Source organism: Bubalus bubalis, chromosome 9 (assembly GCF_019923935.1).
Source record: "Bubalus bubalis isolate 160015118507 breed Murrah chromosome 9, NDDB_SH_1, whole genome shotgun sequence".
Lineage (NCBI taxonomy): Eukaryota > Metazoa > Chordata > Mammalia > Artiodactyla > Bovidae > Bubalus > Bubalus bubalis.
The window spans coordinates 109,719,797-109,741,445 of NC_059165.1; the positions used below are offsets into that span (position 1 = coordinate 109,719,797).

The 21,649-nt window shown below is 45.6% G+C and overlaps 1 protein-coding gene across 4 annotated transcripts in view; it reads right to left on the reverse strand.

Moving 5' to 3' along the window:
• The window catches only part of FLT4 (fms related receptor tyrosine kinase 4), a 41,611-nt gene extending 32,618 nt beyond the window's left edge, over nucleotides 1–8,993 (reverse strand). For all 4 annotated transcript variants that reach the window (XM_025293984.3, XM_025293983.3, XM_044948517.2 and 1 more), the window contains exon 1: nucleotides 8,861–8,993. In XM_025293984.3, the coding sequence (XP_025149769.2) occupies nucleotides 8,861–8,927 (67 nt within the window). In that variant the 5' untranslated portion in view covers nucleotides 8,928–8,993. The remainder of the gene's footprint in view (nucleotides 1–8,860) is intronic.
• Nucleotides 8,994–21,649: the final 12,656 nt, after the last annotated feature.

Consider the following 21,649-nt stretch of genomic DNA (forward strand, 5'->3'; position numbering starts at 1 on the left):
GAAAGACGAATGGATGGATGGAGAGAAGGATGAATGAGCAGCTGACTGAATGAATGGCTGGTTGGCTAAACAAACCTCTGCAGTCAACCTTTGGGTTAAAACTCTGTCGAACCTTGTTGTGCCTTTGTAAAAGATTCCAGTTTTAAAGGCCAGGTCCCCTGGTGACCATGACTAGCCCAGACTGCTCAGAAGCTGGGGAAGATTCAGGCCTGTGCTGCCATGCCTGAGGCTCTATACTGCCCAGCCCCCACATGCAACCCCAAAGAAGGCGCATCCTTCCTGCCTGGCTGTTGTCTGTCCCCGCTGTCCTTCCCTTCCCGAAGCAGGAAGCACTGTCATCCTGGCCTCTGCTGCACTCCCCCTGCCTTCCTGTTCCTGGCCCAGGAACTGGCTTCTTCCTTCCCCTGGCCAGCAGCCCTGGCCCCCTGGCCTGAGCAGAGCAGTCAGGGTAGGCGCCAGGCCGAGGTCAGGGGGCCAGAGTGCATCCCTTCTCTTCCCTGTGCTGTCAGCAGCCTTGGGCAGGGGGCCGTGGGGCCAGCCGCGGGTGCTGGGTATGGGGGCAGCACCCCAGGATCTTGGGTGAGGGCAGACAGGATGGTGGGAAGGCCGGTGGGCTAGATACTGACCACAGCCCAGCACTTAGCGCCTCATTTGATCCTTACACTTACTGGGAAGGAGGGATGGATTGGGAGTCCAGTCAACAGGGAGGACACTGAGGCTTCAGCCTCCACGTCAGCGGTAACCAGCAGCTGTGCAGGAGCCCAAGTCTGCCCAAGCCCAGGCCCGTCCCTGCCTGGGACCCGGCCCTCACACTTCTCCGTCTCCTCCTCTCCATTGCCACCGCTAGTGCCAGTCTCCTGACCTCTCTGCTCCCTAGTGGTCTCCCCCCTGGCCTCCAATTTGTCCTTCAGCCCAAAGGACACCTTCCCTGGCTCCTTGTGGCCCTCCGGATCTGTAAAGGCCCTTGGCCCAGCCTCCAGAGCTCTGCCCTGCCCCACTGGCCCCCTTCCTGGTCACCTTCCAATGCTTCTGCCACACAGTCAGGATATCAGCCACACCCAACGGCCCCCGCTGAGCTCCCCAGGCACTCATCCACCACACAGGGAAGGGCTGTATCACTGAGTGGCTCCTGAGGGCCAGGATGTCACTGGGCCACGTCTCTGTCCTGAGGTCCAGCACTACCAGCCCAGGCCCATGATGTCAGGACGGTGCTCCAGCTCGGGGTGCCATTCCACCTCTGGCAGTGTGTCACAGTAGTGGTTTTTGCATTTGGCAATTTCCTATTTCAGGCCCTGTCATGATCACCCAGTGGGTAAGAGGGGCTGTACAGCAGTTCTGCTAGTCGGATCCATGGTCTCCTGAGCAGCTGTGCCCTGCAGACTGGAGGCAAGCTGAGGGGGAAGCACTGGGGCCAGGTGAGGCCAGGTGGGGGCTCTGTGCAGCAGTCCCAGGGCTCAGCCAAGTTGGAGAGCCTGCTCTCCCATCACTCTTGGGGCCGGGCTTGTGCACTGACCTTGGAGGAAGGCTCACGGTGTGTTCTGCCTTGGCGTTCCCCTCCAGCCCCACATAGATGGCAGTCTCTGTGCCTCCAGAGAACAAGGGTGAGGGCATTGGTCCTCCCACCTCCCGCCCTGCAGGGCTGAGAAGGCTACCCCGGGAGGGGCTGTTCAGAGAGAGTGCTCAGCCCTGAGAGCCCAGCCGTGTCCCCTCCAGTGTCACTCTGACTGTATGACCTTGGGCAAGTCACTTCCCCCATCCACGCTTATGAAATGAGAATTGTCCCCAGGATCATTGAGAACCACAGACCACAAATAACGTACGATCACACGAAGAACCGTGGTAAGAATGTGCTGTTGCGGGCTGAGGCACACTGAGAGGCACACTGAGAGCCTCTCCCAGCCTTGGAAAAGCTTTGCCTTTCACAGCGGGAACAGCTACTGTGACTTGGTGCCATGGCCACAGTGCCAAGGTTGCGGGGCGGTCAGAGAAAGTCTTACCAGTGGAAGGGAGTGTTCACATGAGTTGAAAAGGACTTTGTAGAATGAATAAGAAATCGCTGGTCCAGGAGGAGGGCGCAGAGGGCAGAGGGCCATGTGGCAGAGTGCTGGTGACCTTGGGCTGTCAGGCAGGCAGAGCTGTCAGGGAGCGGGCGCACAGCATGGGGCAATAAGGCCCCAGAGTGGGGCCATGGGTCACAGGCCTAGCCTTAGGCTCTTGGCAGGCTCATTTAACTGAAGCCCTGCTTAAGGTGCGCTTCCTCCTCCTAGAGGTGGTCCCAAGACTTCAAGCCCACCTCTGAGCTCCCCCACCCTCCCTGGCAGCTCTCCTGAGCTCCAGCCCTAGGGGCCTCTGCTTCCCAGCTGTTGCCTGCCAAGTGCCCCCAGCCCTAAGACCTAGACCATCCCCACCACTGAGGAGGACAAGGAGCCACAGGGCAGCACAGAAGTGTCCCTGAGTCCAGATAAGCAAGCATTAAAAGGATAGAGGATTCCCAGTATTGGCAAGGCTGTGGGCAAACAGGCACTCACAGAAATGAAAATTATGCTCATTCACTATGACCCTCAAATTCTGCTTACGCCAATACATCCTCTTACGACAACAGACAACAAGCGTAAACACTTTCTGTATGCCAGCACAGCCTACACACTTGTGCATACCACACCCCTCTATTGCCCCCCTGAAAGAAGAAAGTGAAAATGTTAGTCATTCAGTCATGTCCGGCTCTTTGCGACCCCATGGACTGTAGCCTGCCAGGTTCCTTGGTCCATGGAATTCTCCAAGCAAAAATACTGAAGTGGGTAGCCATTCCCTTCTCTAGGGGATCTTCCCAACCCAGGGTTCGAACCCAGGTCTCCTGCATTGCAGGCAGATTCTTTACCGTTTGAACCACCAGGGAAGCCCCCTGAGGTGGGTACTATCCTGATCATTTTGCAGATGAAAAAATGAAGACACAGAGGTTAACTTACTAGTCAGAGATTACCTTTGGGTGACAGGATTACGGAGACTGCTGTTTACTCTATACCTCCTCAGAATCAGCACCAACAGCAGAGTGGCTGGAAGCACCAGGCTTGCTCCTCGCCTCTCCCTACCACCCTGGCAAAGTGCTTTGCGCTCCCAGAGCTCCAACACTGAGCAGTAGATGTCCTCTAGCCTGAGTGTGACCCCTGGACGTTCTGGGACTGCCCTTTTCAGCCCCTTTCCTCGCCATCTGACTGTCTGGCCAGCCTCAGTGTCCCATCCTTGGGTTACCACACTTTCGTCTCCCCACTGGTCCAGGCCTTTCGCAGTGGTTAGAGGATCCTTCGAGAACACAAATCCTTCTTCTACCTAAAACCATTTCCTGCCTCTCTGCTGCTTGGAGATGGAATCTGAGCTTCTCATATGACTCTCTAGTCACACTTGTCACTTGCCTGGTACCTACTCCAGCCCTAGGCTTGCATTTTTAGGTTCCTGGGAGCCTCTCTGCACATGTCCACAGCTTCATGCAGCAGCTTGACTCATTACACTCAACAGTTCCTCAATGCAAGAATTAGATCCTTTCCAGGGTGGCATCACCAGCGTGGGACTTGGCCCTGGATTGCTCTTGACTGGCTTTGAGGATCCAGGGAACAAAATTAGAGTGCACAGCATGCGGGCAGAGGTGGAGGTGGGGATGGAGGGGCAGAGGTCCTGCACCGAAGCAGGCACATCTGTCAGGGGCAGGTCCAGGGGGAAGCAACGTGTCTAGCGGCATGCTGTTTTTGAAAGCTCTCTGGGGCATCTAGGCGAAAATGTCCACGAGGTGGTCAGCAATTTAGGACCCCACATGCCCACCTTGCTGGAATATGGACACACCAGCTATACCTGCCCCTTCCTGCTCCTCAGCCCTTATGCCATCTGGCACCAGACCCCAGACACCTGTCACTTCCCTCAGAGCTGCTCTGACAATCTAATGAGCCATTTCACTCCTCTAATTTTCTAATTAATTTTACTAATCTCCAAAATGGGGACAGTAGCCTACGTCACAAGGTTAAAATCTTCACACACCCCGTGTGGAGAAATTTGATTAGCCATTTCAGACTGAGGTGGGACTCACTGGCAGTGTGTGCGTGCGTGTGTGTATGTGTGTGTGTGCATGAGTGCTGCTTCACACAAACAAAACTTCATTAGGTAGAATTCCGAAGAGCTTTGAGGATGGTGTTTAGGTTGGATAAGGATGAGAGCTTCCCGTGAACCTACCCTAAAGCTTAGATTCTGTGCTCCTGGGGCACACAACGGCTGGGGAATGAGGCTCTCTTCCTGCCCTAGTAGATCCCTCCCACTTGGTGCAGCATCACCTTCTGCCTGAAATTCTTAGCAGCCTCTCGCATGTATGTTGAGCAAAAGAAAGCTTACACACTGAGGCTATGGTGTGGGTGCAGGCTAGGTGGATATGGGGCTCGGGCTCCTCTTGGAGGAGGCCCTGTAGCAGGAGGGCCTGTACCACCAGCCCAAGGGGGACTGGGGTGCTGAGGAAGGCTCAGATCTGTGTTTCAGAATGGTCCTGCTAAAGCAATTTTTGGAAGCAGGGAGTGTTGGAGAGGCTGAGTGAGACTGTAGGCTGCTTAAGTACCCACAGGGGGTGAGATGGGGGAAGAGCACCCTAGTAGGTGCAGGGCTCCCCATGCAGCAGTCATGGGTGCAGCCAGCTTTACCAGGCAGTTGCCCTGGCCTTTCTGGGGTCAGGGCTCTGCTCTGTGGCGGCAGGACGGGCAGTGTTATCAGACAGCCCAGCTGGCTCAGAGGTGGCCCCCCAGTGCTGCTAAATCTGGGCCACGGGCTCCTGCTGCAGGAAGAGGGAACGCAGGCAGGATGTCCTCTCCTGTGGCCGGCAAGTCCTTTCCCATGAACCCATGCTGACCTCACTGGCCACGTGGCGGGGCTCCCCCACTTGCCACCCTGACTTGTGCGTGCTCACAGGGCCATCCGCACCCCATCCGGGCCTCGGAGATGGGGGTGGCCTGGGACACTGGAGCCAGGCAGGGCTGTGCTTCTTTAGGGCCACACCCAGCCTCAGTGGCAGCCAGTCCCAAAACCTGCATCTTCCTGCTCCCAGACTTCTCCCTTCGATGTGACCGGAAAACGGAGATCCCAGAGGAAGCCAGTGTCTGAAAAGGATCGAAACTCAGGAATCCCTGGCTCCAGCTGGACACGTTGGCCATGTCTTGCTCAGAGGTCGGTGCTAGGAGTGTGGGAGTCTCTGGACTCCTCTCCCTACCCATCCCCCTTCGCCAAGGGCTATCTCAGGATTGTGGGGCATGGACTAGGTCCTAGTGGAGAGAAATCTGCCTGGTGGCGGGAAACACCAAAATGGCAGCAGGAGGAGTGTAAGCTAGACGCGGGGAAAAACTTCCCCTCGTGACTGAGACCCCACTTAATTTCCCTGGATTCCCTGACTTCCCTCTATCATATCACACTCCCAACTTTCTTCCTTCCTTTGACTGGAGGCCCTGCCTCCCCAGTGGAACGCCTCATCTTTCCCCATCTCCTCCTCTTCTCAGGGTTCCCATCTGGTAAAAAATTTCATGATCTATTCTGCCACTTCAGCCAGAGACTGGCACTCGTCCCTCTCTCTCCACCGTCCCCTGCGGCCTCCTTCCCTGGTATATCTCCTGGGCGCACCCGCAGCCTCCTTGTTGTGGCCTTGTATCTGCTCTTGCCCCTCTGGTGATGCCTTCAGGGGAGTCTGACCACGTGGCTCCCTGCTCACACCCTCCCTTTCCAGGTGTGCTGCTAGCTCCTGCGTCTCCATTTCTTGTGTCTTCCACCCCATCGCTCTGCCCTCAGGACGCTAGCCTCATCTGATCACCATCTGACTTTTCTGTCTCTGGGCCTTTGAGGCAGTCTTTGCCCTGCTTGGAACCCCTTTCCTGGAGTCTGCAGACCCCTCCAGGAAGCTCCAAGCTGGAAGCAACTTGGTGAACCCCACACCACCAGCTGGACCTCACTGGGGTCACTGAGCACTATCACCCCTGGGATACAATGTCATGTTTGTGTCCCTGCAAGTCTGGCACTTGAGAAGCTCCTGCAGAGTGGACTTGGTCCAAATCTTCCCTTTGCCACTCTGAGCAGACACTGTAGCTTTCACCTTGCACAGGACTACAGTCCCCTTCCCTGGTTAGGCTGCCTGCCACTGCCTGGGGGTCAGGGTGGGGCTGGCATGGCAAGGAGATGGCCAGACAGTCCCCTTGTTACACCTCATGCCCAGCCTGGCGCGGGGTCATGTGGACACTGTGCTGTGGGGAGGCAAAGAATCCTTCGGCTACACTGATCCAGTGCCTCCAGCATGCTGGGTATGTAAGCACACCTGTATGTGAGTCCTCAGAGCACTGAGCTAAGGCCAGTGCTCCACCCGCACTGACTCACATGCCCACCCCACTTCCACACCTCTGTCTACACCTGGCTCTGGCTCAGGGCTGAGGAGTACAGACAGTGAAGAGCTGGGATGGTCATATGTGTCTCAGTTGTGGCAGGAGCCAGTATCCTCATGGCAGGCCAACCAAGTTTCCTGGCAATTGCCTCCTTCCCTACATGTCCCTGAGCTGACTGCCCACTGTTCAGAGGCACAAACAGCCTTTCTAGAGTCTAAGCCCCAAGAGATAAAGCCTGTGGGAGGTGGCCTCTGCCATCTACCTTCTCTAGAGGGACATGATTGGGGTAAAGAGTCCAGCCCCAAGCACAGCCCCTCAGAGCCTGCCAGCTTGTTGCAGTGCTATGTGTGGACAAACTGAGGTACAAGGAGAGGAAGGGAGGGGTCCAGGCAACAGAGCAAGTAATTTAGGGGTAGAGCCAGGAAGGAGCCAGCTCTGGGACAAGCACTGCATCTCTGAGGGTCACCTTCAGGGCCAGGCTGCTCACCTGCCAGCACGTGGCCTCCCACTGTGGCCACATGACAGCTGGCAGCACTGGAATGTCTGTGCTTCTGCTCCAGCACCCCACTGAGAAGTCTAGGGGCTTCTCAGGTCCTCTTCAGCCCAAAAACGGGTGGCACAAGTGTAAGGCTCAGGGACTGTGGCAATGGTCTGCTCTCAACGGGTTATCTCCCTACCAGTCATGCCCTGGTCCAGCCAAGGCCATCCCCCTCCACGGGCCCCTTAGCTTCATTCTCTCTCTTCTCCCTCACTGCCCAACTTTGGTAAGAATCACCTGTACTCACTGCAAGACTGACTTATCCCCGCTCTGTCTGCCACTTCCACTCTGCTCTACTCAGGAGCACCAGGACATGAGTCTCTCATGGTTTTCCTTACACCCTGCACGTTGGATGTTTTCTATCTCCCTGGAAGCCTCTCGCTCTCTGGTCCCCTCCTTGGGGAAGACGGTCCCATCCTGGGACAGCTTCCTCTTCAACCTCTCTCCTGAGCCTTGGACACTATACCCACTGCCCGCCAGATGTCTTCTCAAGGTGGGATCTCCCACTCCTCAGCCCTGAAGTCCAACCATGGCACCTGTGAAAGGTTGGTCCTGGGAAGGGTGCAGGGGAGCAAAGAAGGGCCAAGAGGCAGCCCCTCTGCTCAGACCTGCCCTGACTTGGAGGCCAGAAGATGTCTTCTTCCATCCTCCTCCCCCTAGGTTCACCCACACGCCCCTTCACTCCACTCTCCCCAGCCCTTCAGCCTATATAGACACAGAGAACGGGGTTCCGGTACCCCAAAGACCTGGGTTGAACATGTCCTTTACTACTGGCTTCCTGAGGACTTTGGGGGAAGTTACCCCTGTCCTTGGTCCAAGTGTTCCCATTTGTAAAAAGGGTCTAACATTTCCTTGTGAGGATTAAAAGAAATGAAACATGTAAAGCCAGTATTCAAAGCCAACAGTGTTTAAAAATAGAGGTATCCATTTCTCCCTTCAGATCTCTCAGAACTACTCCCTCAAACACTTGGGACCCATGATCGGTCCTCCACCCTCTGACCTCCAGGGTCACTGGATCTCTCATGGGCTTCCAGCTCATCTGCCTCTCATTCCTGATGCTTTATCCCTGACATCTTCAAACAGCCATCCCTCCCTCACCCCCCAAATTCTCTTCCCTCCAATCCCTCAGAGGCAACCTTTAGTCATGTTCCCATCACCTGTTTCCACACTGCCTCTCCTGTGTTGAAGACCCTTCCTTGCAGCCCCTGCCTTATGATCCTTAGCTTGGCCATCCAGGGTGCTACCCCTCAAACACGGCGAGGGCTGGCCTTCTGCCTCTCCTGCCATGCTGATCACTTACGAGTTGCTGACTCAAGATTAGCCTCAAATTCCAACACCTGCACCCAGTCTTCCCGGACTACGCCTGTCTCCCTCCATCCCGAGTTTTTGCCCCAGCAGTCCTTGGCCTGGCGAAAGTGAACAGCAACGAGTTCCCTCAGGAGTACTGATCTTGAACGCAGACTAGAATCGCAGGGAAGTGCGCACCCCAGACTACGACCCGGCGGGGACTGCAACCTCTGCGCTGGGGTACAACCTCAGTGCCCGCAGATCGCAGGATAGAGTAGTGCGGTGCCCCGACTCCGCAGACAAGCGTGTAAGCAAGCGAAGGATTCAGGCTGAGGATGCAGCGCGAAGGGGCCCGGGTTCAAGGGAGCTGAACCATAGACCGTGGAGTGAAGTCGAGAACCCATCTCCACGCTGCTGGGCTGCCCCGCGGCCCGTCCTCTCCCTTTCCTCATCCCGGCAAGCCCGGCCCGACTCTGCTCCTTCCGGGATCTGAATTCCTGGCTCTCAACCCTGTCTCCCCTCGTGCCCAAGGGTCCCGCGGGCCCCGTCCCCCGACCGGTCTCGCATCCCTGCAGTCCCACCATTTGCCCAGGGAAAGCGTCCCCGCTCGTGGCCAGCTGCGCACTGGGGCAGGCGGAGGGCTCACCACGCTCGTTGTCGAGCAGTCCGAGGCAGAGCCACAGGCGCAGGCACAACGCGGCACCCCGCTGCATCTCCGGCCGCGGTGGCGCGGATCAAACGTGCGACAGCAGCTCTCGCTTGAGTGTGGGCGCGAGGCACCGCGCAGGCGGGGCCGGGGCGGGGCTGCGGCCGGGCCGGGGCGGGGCTGCGGCCGGGCCGGGGCTCCCGCGGCTGGCCTGGGAATCGAAAAGCAGCCCTCGCACCTCTTAGGACCGCCCTCTAGCCTAGGAGACTGCCCGCAGAGATGTGAGGGTGCTGGTGGGAGGGAAGGTTGGTCCTTGCCCCACTTCCGAGTCAACCACAACCCTTTAGGCTGCCCATTGTGAGTTAAAAAGGGCATGAACCCAGCCGTCAAGGTTGGACAAAACGTGGCAGCACGTATTTTTCTGTAATTTTCTTCAGTTAATAAATACTATGTTTAAAGTAGGAAAAAGAAGAAAGCAATATAATTTAAAATAGCAATATATCAAATCTTTGAGACCATTCAGTAAACTTTATCTTACCGCCTACGTGGCGAAGATGGAGACTGTACCCTTGGGCCAGGCACCCAGTATAACTAACCTCCATCCTGCAGGCATGTCCTCTTTAGATTTCCTCCAAATAGTTTTGCTCTGAGCTCATTCATAAGTCCTTTCATCAGGTGACAGTTTGCTCTCTGACTTGGCAACCCTTTCATAGACTTCCTTTCTCTTTTCAGTTCTGTCTCTAGAATTTTCCTATTTAAAAACAAATCCCATGAGCATGACTGTCTCCCTCTCCTGTTTTCATAATCACACTTTTACTATCCCTCCCCCTACCACCTGCAAAAGTCCATTCATCCTTGTCAGAAACCATTGTTGAAAACAATTGTTACTAATCTCTAATGCAAGAAAGAATTGAATTTAAGTTGTAATCATATATGGAATATTTAATAAATAATGTGAAAAGTAGGCAACCAAATAAATGAAGTTAGATCCTTTTCCTCAACCACATGTTTTCTTTCAACTATTGTTTTTAGTTTTAATATATTGAAATTTAGTTTTAATACATTGTAGTTTTAATATATTGATATATAATCAATGTATTATAAATGCAAATTTTAAAGCAAATACTTCTGTTTCAGTCCCACAGATTAAAAACTATAAAATGGCGCGAGCTTTCCAGAAGCTTTCCCTTTCTCCTCCTTAATCCCCAAATCCTGACTTTATCATTTCCCTGCTTTTCTTTATCATTTTATTTCCCAGATATGTTTTGCTTGTTTTTTAACCTTATTTAAATGGATTCATTGCACAATCTTTTGCTCAGCATCTTTTGTGAGATTCATGTGTATCGCTATGAAGACCTATGAAAAAGTGAGTGTTAGTCAGTCTTGTCTGATTCTTTATGACCGCTTGGACTGTAGCCCACCAGGCTCCTCTGTCCATGGAATTCTCCAGGCAAGAATACTGGAGTGAGTTGCCATTTCCTTCTCTAGGGGATCTTCCTGACCCGGGATTGAACCTAGGTCTCCTGCATTGCAGGAAGATCCTTTACAGACTGAGCCACCGGGCACGCCCCGATACTTCACTGAAGACCAATACCTCACTCATTTTTACTGATGCATAGTCTTCTGTGTGATACAACATAGTTCATTTGTGCACTGTTGATGGAAGTTTGAGTTGTTACCAGTTTTCAACTTTTGCTACAAACATGCTTTTATATGTTTCTTGGTATACATGTTGGAGAAGGCAATGGCACCCCACTCCAGTACTCTTGCCTGGAAAATCCCATGGATGGAGGAGCCTGGTAGGCTGCAGTCCATGGGGTCGCTAAGAGTCGGGCACGACTGAGCGACTTCACTTTCACTTTTCAATTTCATGCATTGGAGAAGGCAATGGCAACCCACTCCAGTGTTCTTGCCTGGAGAATCCCAGGGATGGGCGAGCCTGGTAGGCTGCTGTCTATGGGGTCGCACAGAGTCTGACATGACTGAAGTGACTTAGCAGCAGTAGCAGGTATACATGTGCCCTATTCTCTAAGTTATATGTACAAGAATGATACTACTAGATTTCTTCTACTTTGTAGTTGGTACCAATTATTCTTCCATTATTTGTACATTTTGCACTCCATGGCAGTGTAATTAGTTCCCTGTGTTCCACACCTTCACTGACACATATTGTCAGTTTTAGTTTTCGAATTTAGCCATTTTAATTGATTTGTAGTGGCATCTCTTTATGGTTTTCAGTAGATTTTCCCTAATTAATGTTGAATTTGAGTACATTTTTATAATTTTCCATTTGAATGTCAAGTCTTTTGCTTCTTAGCACTGCCTATTGTCTTTTTCGTATTGATTTGTAGGCCTTTTTTTTTTTCTTTTGGCTGCTGAAATGTTTTAATCTATTAAAAAATTTTTTTTATTTTGTATTGAGGTGTAGCCAGTTAACAAACAATGCAATGTTGTGATAGTTTTAGGTGAACAGTGAGGGGACTCAGCTATATATATGTGTATATATATATGTATATATATACATATATACATATATATATATATACACACACACATATATATACTCCCCCAAACTCCCCTCCCATCCAGACTGTTACATAATATTGAACAGGGTTCCATGTGCTATAACACTAGGTCCTTGTTGGTTATCCATTTAAAACATAGCAGTGTGTACATGTCCACCCCCAAATCCCTAATTACCCTTTCCCCCTGTCCTTCCCCTTGGCAACCTTAAGTTCTCTAAGTCTGTGAGTCTCTTGTTGTTTTGTAAGTAATTTTCTTTGTATCATTTCTTTTTAGATTCCACGTATAAAGGATGTCATACAATATTTCTCCTTCTATGTCTGACTTACTTCATTAAGTATGACACTCTCTATGTCCTTCCATGTTGCTGCAAATAGCATTATTTCATTCTTATTCATGGCTGAGTAATATTCCAATATATATATATGTACCACATCTTTATCCATTCCTCTGTCGATGGACATTTAGGTTTCTTCCATGTCTTGAATATTGTAAATGGCACTGCAATGAATATTGGGATGCATGCATCCTTTCGGATCATGTTTTTCTCTGGATATATGCCAAGGAGTGGGACTGCAGTGACATATGGTAGCTCTATTTTTAGTTTTTTAAGGAACTTCCTTACTCTTCTCCATCGTGGCTGTATCAATTTACATTCCCACCAAGAGTGTAGGAGGATTCCCCTTCTCTTCACATCCTCTCCAGCATTTATTGTTTGTGGATTTAAAAAATTTGTTTTAATTGGAGAATAATTACTTTACAGTACTGTGGTGGTTTTTGCCATACATAGACATGAATCAACCAGGGGTGCACATGTGTCCCCCATCCTGAACCCCCTCCCCCCTCGCTCCCCACCCCATCCCTCTGGGTTGTTCCAGAGCACCAGCTTTGAGTGCCTGCTTCATGCATCAAACTTGCACTGGTCATCTATTTTACATATGGTAATATACGTGTTTCAATGCTATTCTCTCAAAACATCCCACCCTTGCCTTCTCCCACAGAGTACAAAAGTCTGTTCTTTACATCTATGTCTCTTTTGCAGACTTGCATATAGGATTGTCATTACCATCTTTCTAAATTCCATGTATATGCATTCATATACTGTATTGGTGTTTCTCTTTCTGACTTACTTCACTCTGTATAATAGGCTCCAGTTTCATCCACCTCATTGGAAAAGACTCAAATGCATTCTTTTTTATAGCTGAGTAATATTCTATTGTGTATATGCATCACAACTTCCTTATCCATTTATCTGCCAATGGACACCTAGGTTGCTTTTATGTCCTAGCTATTGTAAACAGTGTGCAATGAACTTTGGGGTACATGTGTTTCTTTAAATTCTGGTTTCCGTGGTATGTATGCCCAACAGTGGGATTGTTGGTTCATATGGCAGTTCTATTTCCACTTTTTAAAGGAATCTTTTTGGTGGATGTTTTGGGTAATAGGCATTCTGGCTGGTGTGAGGTGATACCTCATTGTAGTTTGGACTTTCATTTCTCTAATAATTGGAGATGTTGAACATCTTTTCATGTGCTTAGTGGCCATCTGTATGTCTTTGGAGAAATGTCTATTTAGGTCTTCTGCCCATTTTTTTGAGTGGGTTGTTTGTTTTGATGCCATTAGGCATCATTTGCTATTTGTAAAATTTGGAGACTAATCCCTATTGGTCATATCATTTGCAAATATTTCCTTCCAATTTGTGGGTAGTCATTTCATTTTGTTTATTTTTTCCTTTACTGTGCAGAAGCTTTTGCATTTATTTTTGTTATTATTTTCATTATTTTTGGAAACAGATTGAAGAAGACATTGCTGTGATTTATGTTAGAGAGTGTTCTGCCTGTTTTCCTCTAGGAGTTTTAGAGTATCTGATCTAACATTTAGGTCATTAATCCATTCTGAGATTACTTTTGTGAATGGTATTACAGAAAGAATGATATAATTTCATTTTTTTTTACATGTAGCTATCCAGTTTCCCCAGCACCATTTGTTGAAGAGACTGTCTTTCCAACATTGTGTAATCTTGCCTTCTTTGTCATAGATTAATTTGTCATAGGTGCATGGGTTTCAGGGCTTTCTATACTGTAACATTGATCTATAGTTCTATTTTTGTGCCAGTACCATACTATTTTGATGACTGTGGCTTTGTAGTATAGTCTGAAGCCAGGGAGCCTGATTCCTCCAGCTTATTGTTCTTTTTCAAGATTGATTTGGCTATTTGGGGCCTTTTGTGTCCCTATACAAATTTTGAGATTCTTTTCCTAGTTCTCTGAAAAATGTCATTGGTAGTTTGATAGAAATTACCCTGAGTCTACAGATTGCCTTGGGTAGTTTGATGGTATTGATTCTTACACTCCACAAGCTTGATATATCTTCCCATCTGTTTATAACTTTGATTTCTTTCATCACTATCTTATAGTTTTTGGAGTACAGGCTTTTTATGTCCTTAGGTAGGTTTATTCCTAGGTATTTTATTCTTTTTGATGTGATAGTAAATAGAAATGTTTCTTAATTTCTCTTTCTGATCTTTCCTTGTTAGTGTATAGAAATGCAACAGGTTTCTGTGTATTAACTTTGTAACCAGCAACATTATCAAGTTCATTGATGAGCTCCAGTAGTTTTCTGGTACCACCTTTAGGATTTTCTACATATAGTATCATGGCATCTGCCATCAGTGACAGTTTAACTTCTTCTCTTCCAATTTGGATTCCATTTACTTCTTTTTCTTCTTTGATTGCTATAGCTAAGACTTCCAAAACTATGTTGAATAAAAGTGGTAAAGCAGATAGAAGAAGTAAGAACTACAATCCTGCAGTGGCTAGAATGAAAACCACATCACAGAAGGTTAATCAGAATGAAGAAGCAGAGTGTTAGTTCCCCAGATGAAGGGACAAGATAAAACCCCAGAGGGAGACTCTGGTTCAAGTTGGCAGAGTAGAAGAACCTGTGCTCCTCTCCTCCTGAGAACACCAAAATTGCAACTAATTGTTGAACAGCCATTGACAGAAGGATACTGGAACCCAGCAAAAAAGATACTGCACATCCAAAGACAAAGAAGAAACTGCAGCGAGGTGGTAGAAGGGGTGAAAACACAATAAAATCAAATCCTATACCCACTGAGTGGGCAACTCACAACCTGGAGAACCATATAATACCCAAAGAATCCCACTGTTATGAAGGTTCTGAGCCTCATATCAGGCTTCCCAGCCTGGGGAACTGGCAAAGGAATTGGAAATCCCCAGGGAGTCTGACTTTGAAGGCCAGTGGGATTTGATTTTAGGACTTCCACAGGACTGGGGGAAACAGAGACTCCATTCTTGGATGGCACATACAAAATCTTGTGCACACTTAGACCAAAGAGAAAGGAGCAGTGATCCCACAGGAGACTGAACTGGACTTACCTGCTAGTGTTGGAGGGTCTACAGTGGAGGAGTGGGGGTGACAATGGCTCACCCTGGGATGGGGGCACTGGCAGCAGCTGTCCTGGAAAGAACCCCATGGCATAAGTCCTCTTGGAGGTCACTGTTAACCCTATTATAGAGTCTCCATAGACCCCAGGGCTGCATCCCCATAGGCCAAACAACTAACAGGAAGGGAGAGCACCACCACCCATCAGCAGATTTTTAGATTTAAGTTTTACTGAGATTGGCTCTGCCCATCAATGCCCTGTTTTCCCCACCACCAATGCCTCCCATCAGGAAGCTTATATAAGCCTCTTAGCCTCATCCATCAGAGGGTAGCAGTAGAAGAAAGAAGAACCACAATTCCACAGTGGCTAGAATCAAAATCACACCACAGAAAGTTAACCAGGATGAAAAAAACATAGAGTTTTGTCCCAGATGAAAGGACAACATAAAACTCCAGAAAACCAACCAAATGGAGATAGGCAACCTTCCAGAAATAGAAATCAGAATAATGATAGTGAAGATGATCCAAGATTTTGGGAAAAGAATGGAGGCAAACATTGAGAAGATGCAAGAAATAATTACCAATGACCTAGAAGAACTAAAGAACAGACAAAGATGAACAATACACTAGAAGGAATGAATTAGCAGAATAAGTGATGCAGAAGAATGGATAAGTGACCTGGAGGGAAGAATGGTGGAAATTACTGCTGCAGAACAGGATGTAGAAAAATGAATGGAAAAAAAAAGACAGCCTAAGAGACCTCTGGAACATTAAATGCACTAACATTCGCATGATAGGGGTTCCAGAAGAAGAGAGAGAGAAATGACCTGAGAAAACACTGAAGAAATAATGCCGAAAACTTCCCTAATATGGGAAAGGAAATAGTCAACCAAGTCCAGGAAGCATAGAGTGTCTCAGGCAGGATAAACCCAAGGAGGAACACACCAAGACACGGAGTAATCAAATGAATGAAAATTAAAGACAAAGATAAAATATTAAAAGCAACAAGAGGAAAACAACAAGTAACATATAAGGGAACATCCATAAGGTTATCACCTGATTTCTCAACAGAAACTGTAGAAGTCAGAAGGGAATGGCATGATACATTTAAAGTAATGAAAAGGAAGAACCTATAACCAAGAATATTCTAACTAGCAAGACTCTTGTTCAAATTTGACAGAGAAATCAAAAGTTTTACAAATAAGCAAAAGTTAAGAGATTTTGATATTTGGCAAAACTAATACAATTATGTAAAGTATAAAAATAAAATAAAGTTTAAAAAAAATAAAAAAATAAAATGTGAATTTAAAACTCAAAAAAAAAAAAAAAAAAAAAAAAGAATTCAGCACCACCAAACAAGCTTTACAACAAGTTCTAAAGGGCCTCCTCTAGGCATAAATGCTAGCATAAGAAAAGACCTACACAAAATAAACCCAAAACAATTTAGAAAATGTTAATATGATCATACGTATTGATAATTATCTTAACTGGCAATGAATTAAGTTCACAAACCACAAGACAAAGACTGGCTGGGCAGATGAAAACATCTGCATGTATATAATAATTTTCTTTCCACTTACCACATCATTTCACTTAACCCCCAAATTGTACATAATTATTTTATATTGTTAGGTTAAGCATGTTTCCATTATGGTTTGCAATTGTAATTATATTTTATATTTTGTCTGGCTATTGATTGTGAAAACTGGTAAAGATCTTTTACTATTGTGATTATATCAGTATTATTCACTTAATACCATTGTATCATGATTGGTCCACAGAAAATAATAGAAAAAATAGAATTAAAGTGGTGAGAGTTGACATTCTTGTCTTTTTCCTGATCTTAGAGGAAATACTTTCAGCTTTTCACTATTGAGTATGATGCTAGCTGTAGGTTTGTCATATATGGTCTTTATTATGCGGAGGTATGTACACTCTATGCCCACTTTTTAGAGAGATTTTACCATAAGTGGGTGCTGAATTTTGTCAAAAGCTTTTTCTGTATTTATTGAGATGATCATATGGTTTTTATTCTTCAATTTGGTGATATGGTGTACCACATTGATAGATTTGCACATATTGAAAAATGCTTGCATCCCTGGGCTTTCCTTGTGGTTCAGTTGGTAAAGAATCTGCCCACAATGCAGGAGACCTGGGTTTGATCCCTGGGTTGGGAAGATCCCCTGGAGAAGGGAAAGGCTACCCACTCCAGTTTTCTGGCCTGGAGAATTCCATGGACTGTATAATCCATGGGGTCCACAAAGAGTCGGACACAACTGAGCAACTTTCACTTTCTCACAGGGATGAATCCCGCTTGATCATGGTGCATGATCTTTTTAATATACTGTTGGATTCTGTTTGTTAGTATTTTATTGAGGATTTTTGCATCTTTGTTCATCACTGTAATTTGTGTGTGTGTGTGTGTGTACACGTGTGTGTGTGTTTGTGGTATGTTTGTATGGTTATGGTATCAGGGTGGTTGTGGCCTTGTAAAATGAGTTTGGAAGTTTTCCTTCCCCTCCAATTTCACAAGGATAGGTATTAACTCTTCTCTAAATGTTTGATAAAATTCACCTGTGAAGCCATCTGGTCCTGGATTTTGTCTGTTGGGAGGTTTTTAATTACATTTAAAATTTCAGTGCTTGTGATTTGTCAGTTCATATGCTTTATTTCATCTTGGTTCAGTCTAGGGAGACTGTACTTTTCTAATAATTTGTCCATTTCTTCCAGGTTGTCCAAATTTTATTGTCATACAGTTGCTAATAGTAGTCTCTTATGATCCTTGGTTTTGGATTGATGCTTTTAAACTGTGATGTTGGAGAAGACTCTTGAGAGTTTCTTGGACTGCAAGGAGATCAAACCAGTCAATCCTGAAGGAAGTCAATCCTGAATATTCATTGGAAGGACTGATGCTGAAGCTGAAACTGTAATACTTTGGCCACCTGATGCGAAGAACTGACTCATTGGAAAAGACCCTGATGCTGGGAAAGATTGAAGACAGGAGGAGAAGGGAGAGAGAGAGGATGTGATGGTTGGATGGCATCACCGACTTGATGGACTTGAGTTAGAGCAAGCTTTGGGAGTTGGTGATGGACAGAGAAGTCTGGCATGCTGTAGTCCATGGGGTTGCAAAAAGTCAGACATGACTGAGTGAGTGAATTGATCCTTGGTATTTTCATGTAGTCAGTAACTTCTCCTTTTTGATTTCTAATTTTATTGATTTGAGTCTTCTCCATTTTTTCCCCTTGATGATTCTGGCTTAAGATTTATCAATTTTGTTTAAAATTTCAAAGATGCAGCTTTTAGTTTCATTGATGTTTGCAACTGTTTTCTTTGTCCCTATTTCATTTATTTATGCTCTGATATTTATGATTTCTTTCCTTTTTACTAACTCTGGGTTTTGTTTGTTTTTCTATCTCTAATTGTTAAAACAATTAGATGTAAACAAAAAACCACATAAAACAATTTAGGTGTAAGGTTAGGCCGTTTACTTGAGACTTTTTTTTGTTTCTTGAGGAAAGATTAAGTATTGCTACAAACTTCACTCAGAATTGCTTTGCTGCATCCCAGAGTTTTCAGATCATTGTGCTTTCATTTTTCTCTAGATATTTTTTGATTTCCTCTTCATCTTTTTCAGTGATCCATTGGTTGTTTAGTTGTGCAGCCTCTACATGTTTTTTTTTTTTTATAGTTTTTCTTCTTGTGGTTTATTTCTAAACTAATAATGTTGTCATTGGAGAAGATGCTTGATATGATTTCAGTTTTCTTAAATTTACCAACGCTCATCTTGTGGCCCAGCAGGTGGTCGGTCCTGGAGAATGTATAGTGTGCTACTTTTTGATGGAATCCTCAGTTATGTCAAACTGATCTAAAGTGTAATTCAAGGCCTGTGTTTCCATATTAATTTTCTGTCTGGATGATCTGTCCATTGATGAAAGTTGGGTGTTAAAGTTCCCCACTATTATTGTGTTACTCTTGACTTCTCCCTTTATGGTTATTAGAATTTGCTTACATATTGAGGTACTCCTATGTTGGTTGTGTATATATTTGCTATATCTTCTTCTTGAATTGAACTCTTGATCATTATGTAGTGTCCTTGTCTCTTATAACAGTCTAAGTTTTAAAATCTATTTTGTCAGATATGAATATCACTACTCAAGCTTTCTTTTAATTTCTATTTGTATGGAATACTTTCCCCCATCCCCTTACTTTCAATCTGTAAGTGTCCCTAGGTCTGAGGTGAGTCTCTTATAGACAGTGTATGTATGTGTGTGTGTGTATATATAAGATTTTATATATAAAATCATGCTTTTTTATCCACCCAGCCAGTTTATGTCTTTTGGTTGGTGAACTTAATCCATTTATATTTAAGGTAATTATTGATATATATGATCCTATTGGGCTTCACATGTGGCTCCCTGGTAAAAAAAAAAAAAAAAGTTGCCTGACAAGCAGGAGATGTGGATTCAATCCCTGGGTCAGGAAGAGTCTCTGGAGAAGGAAATGGCAATCTACTCCAGTATTCTTGCCTGGGAAGTCCCTTGGGGAGAGGAGCCTGGTGGGCTACAGGGTTGCAAAATAATCAGACACGACTTAGTGACTAAATAGCAACAACAGTAATCCTATTACCATTTTCTTAATTGTTTTGGATTTATTTTTTGTAGATCTTTCCTTCTCTGTGTTTCCTGCCTAGAGATGTTCTTTTAGCATTTGTTGCAAAACTAGTTTGGTGATGCTGAATTCTCTTAACTTTTGCTTGTTTGTAAAACTTTTGATTTCTCTGTCAGATTTGAACAAGAGTCTTGCTAGTTAGAATATTCTCGGATATAGGTTTTTCCTTTTCATTACTTCAAATGTATCATGCCATTCCCTTCTGACTTCTACAGTTTCTGTTGAGAAATAAGTTGATAACCTTATGGGTGTTCCCTTGTATGTTATTTGTTGTTTTCCCCTTGTTGCTTTCAATATTTTATCTTTGTCTTTAATTTTAATCACTTTGACTACTATGTGTCTGGGTGTGTTTCTCTATGGTTTTATCCTGTCTGAGACTCTCTGTGCTTCCTGGACTTGGTCGACTATTTCTTTCCCATATTACAGATGTTTTCAGCTATTATCTCTTCAAATATTTTCTTGGGTCCTTTCTCTCCCTTTTCTCCTTCTGGGACCCCTATAATGTGAATATTGCTGTGTTTAATGTTGCCTTAGAGGTCTCTTAGGCTGTCTTCGTTTCTTTTCTTTTTTAAAAAATTCTGTTTTGTGGCAGTGATTTTCATCATTCTGTCTTCCAACTCATTTATTTGCTCTGTCTCAGTTATTCTGCTGTTTATTCCTTCTGGTGTATTGTTCATCTCTGTTTTGTAGTTCTTCTAGGTTATTGGCAAACATTTCTTTCACCTTCTCCATTATTTTTGCAACATCCTGGATCATTTTCATTATCATTATTCTGGATCTTTTCCTGGAATGCCACCTAGCTCCATTTTATTTAGCTGTTTTTTTTTTTTTTTTTTTTTTTTTTTTGTGGGGGGTGGATTTTTACATTGTTCCTCCCTCTGGGACATAATCCTTTTTATTTTGATTAGCTTTCTATGATTGTGGGTTTTGTTCTGAAGTCTGTGGGATTCTGGTTTTTCTTGCTTCTTCTTCTTTTTTTTTTTAATTTAAAAAATTTTTTTAAAATTTTATTTTATTTTTAAACTTTACATAATTGTATTAGTTTTGCCAAATATCAAAATGAATCCGCCACAGGTATACATGTGTTCCCCACCCTGAACCCTCCTCCCTCCTCCCTCCCCATACCATCCCTCTGGGTCGTCCCAGTGCACTAGCCCCAAGCATCCAGTATCGTGCATCGAACCTGGACTGGCGACTCGTTTCATACATGGTATTTTACATGTTTCAATGCCATTCTCCCAAATCTTCCCACCCTCTCCCTCTCCCACAGAGTCCATAAGACTGTTCTATACATCAGTGTCTCTTTTGCTGTCTCGTACACAGGGTTATTGTTACCATCTTTCTAAATTCCATATATATGCATTAGTATACTGTATTGGCGTTTTTCTTTCTGGCTTACTTCACTCTGTATAATAGGCTCCAGTTTCATCCACCTCATTAGAACTGATTCAAATGTATTCTTTTTAATGGCTGAGTAATACTCCGTTGTGTATATGTACCACAGTTTTCTTATCCATTCATCTGCTGATGGGCATCTAGGTTGCTTCCATGTCCTGGCTATTATAAACAGTGCTGTGATGAACATTGGGGTACACGTGTCTCTTTCCCTTCTGGTTTCCTCAGTGTGTATGCCCAGCAGTGGGGTTGCTGGATCATAAGGTGGTTCTATTTCCAGTTTTTTAAGGAATCTCCACACTGTTCTCCATAGTGGCTGTACTAGTTTGCATTCCCACCAACAGTGTAAGAGGGTTCCCTTTTCTCCACACCCTCTCCAGCATTTATTACTTGTAGACTTTTGGATCACAGCCATTCTGACTGGTGTGAAATGGTACCTCATAGTGGTTTTGATTTGCATTTCTCTGATAATGAGTGATGTTGAGCATCTTTTCATGTGTTTGTTAGAACTAATCAATGACTATAGTAAAGTTGCAGGATATAAAATCAACACCCAGAAATCCCTTGCATTCCTATACACTAATAATGAGAAAACAGAAAGAGAAATTAAGGAAACAATTCCATTCACCATTGCAACGGAAAGAATAAAATACTTAGGAATATATCTACTAAAGAAACTAAAGACCTATATATAGAAAACTATAAAATACTGGTGAAAGAAATCAAAGAGGACACTAATAGATGGAGAAATATACCATGTTCATGGATTGGAAGAATCAATATAGTGAAAATGAG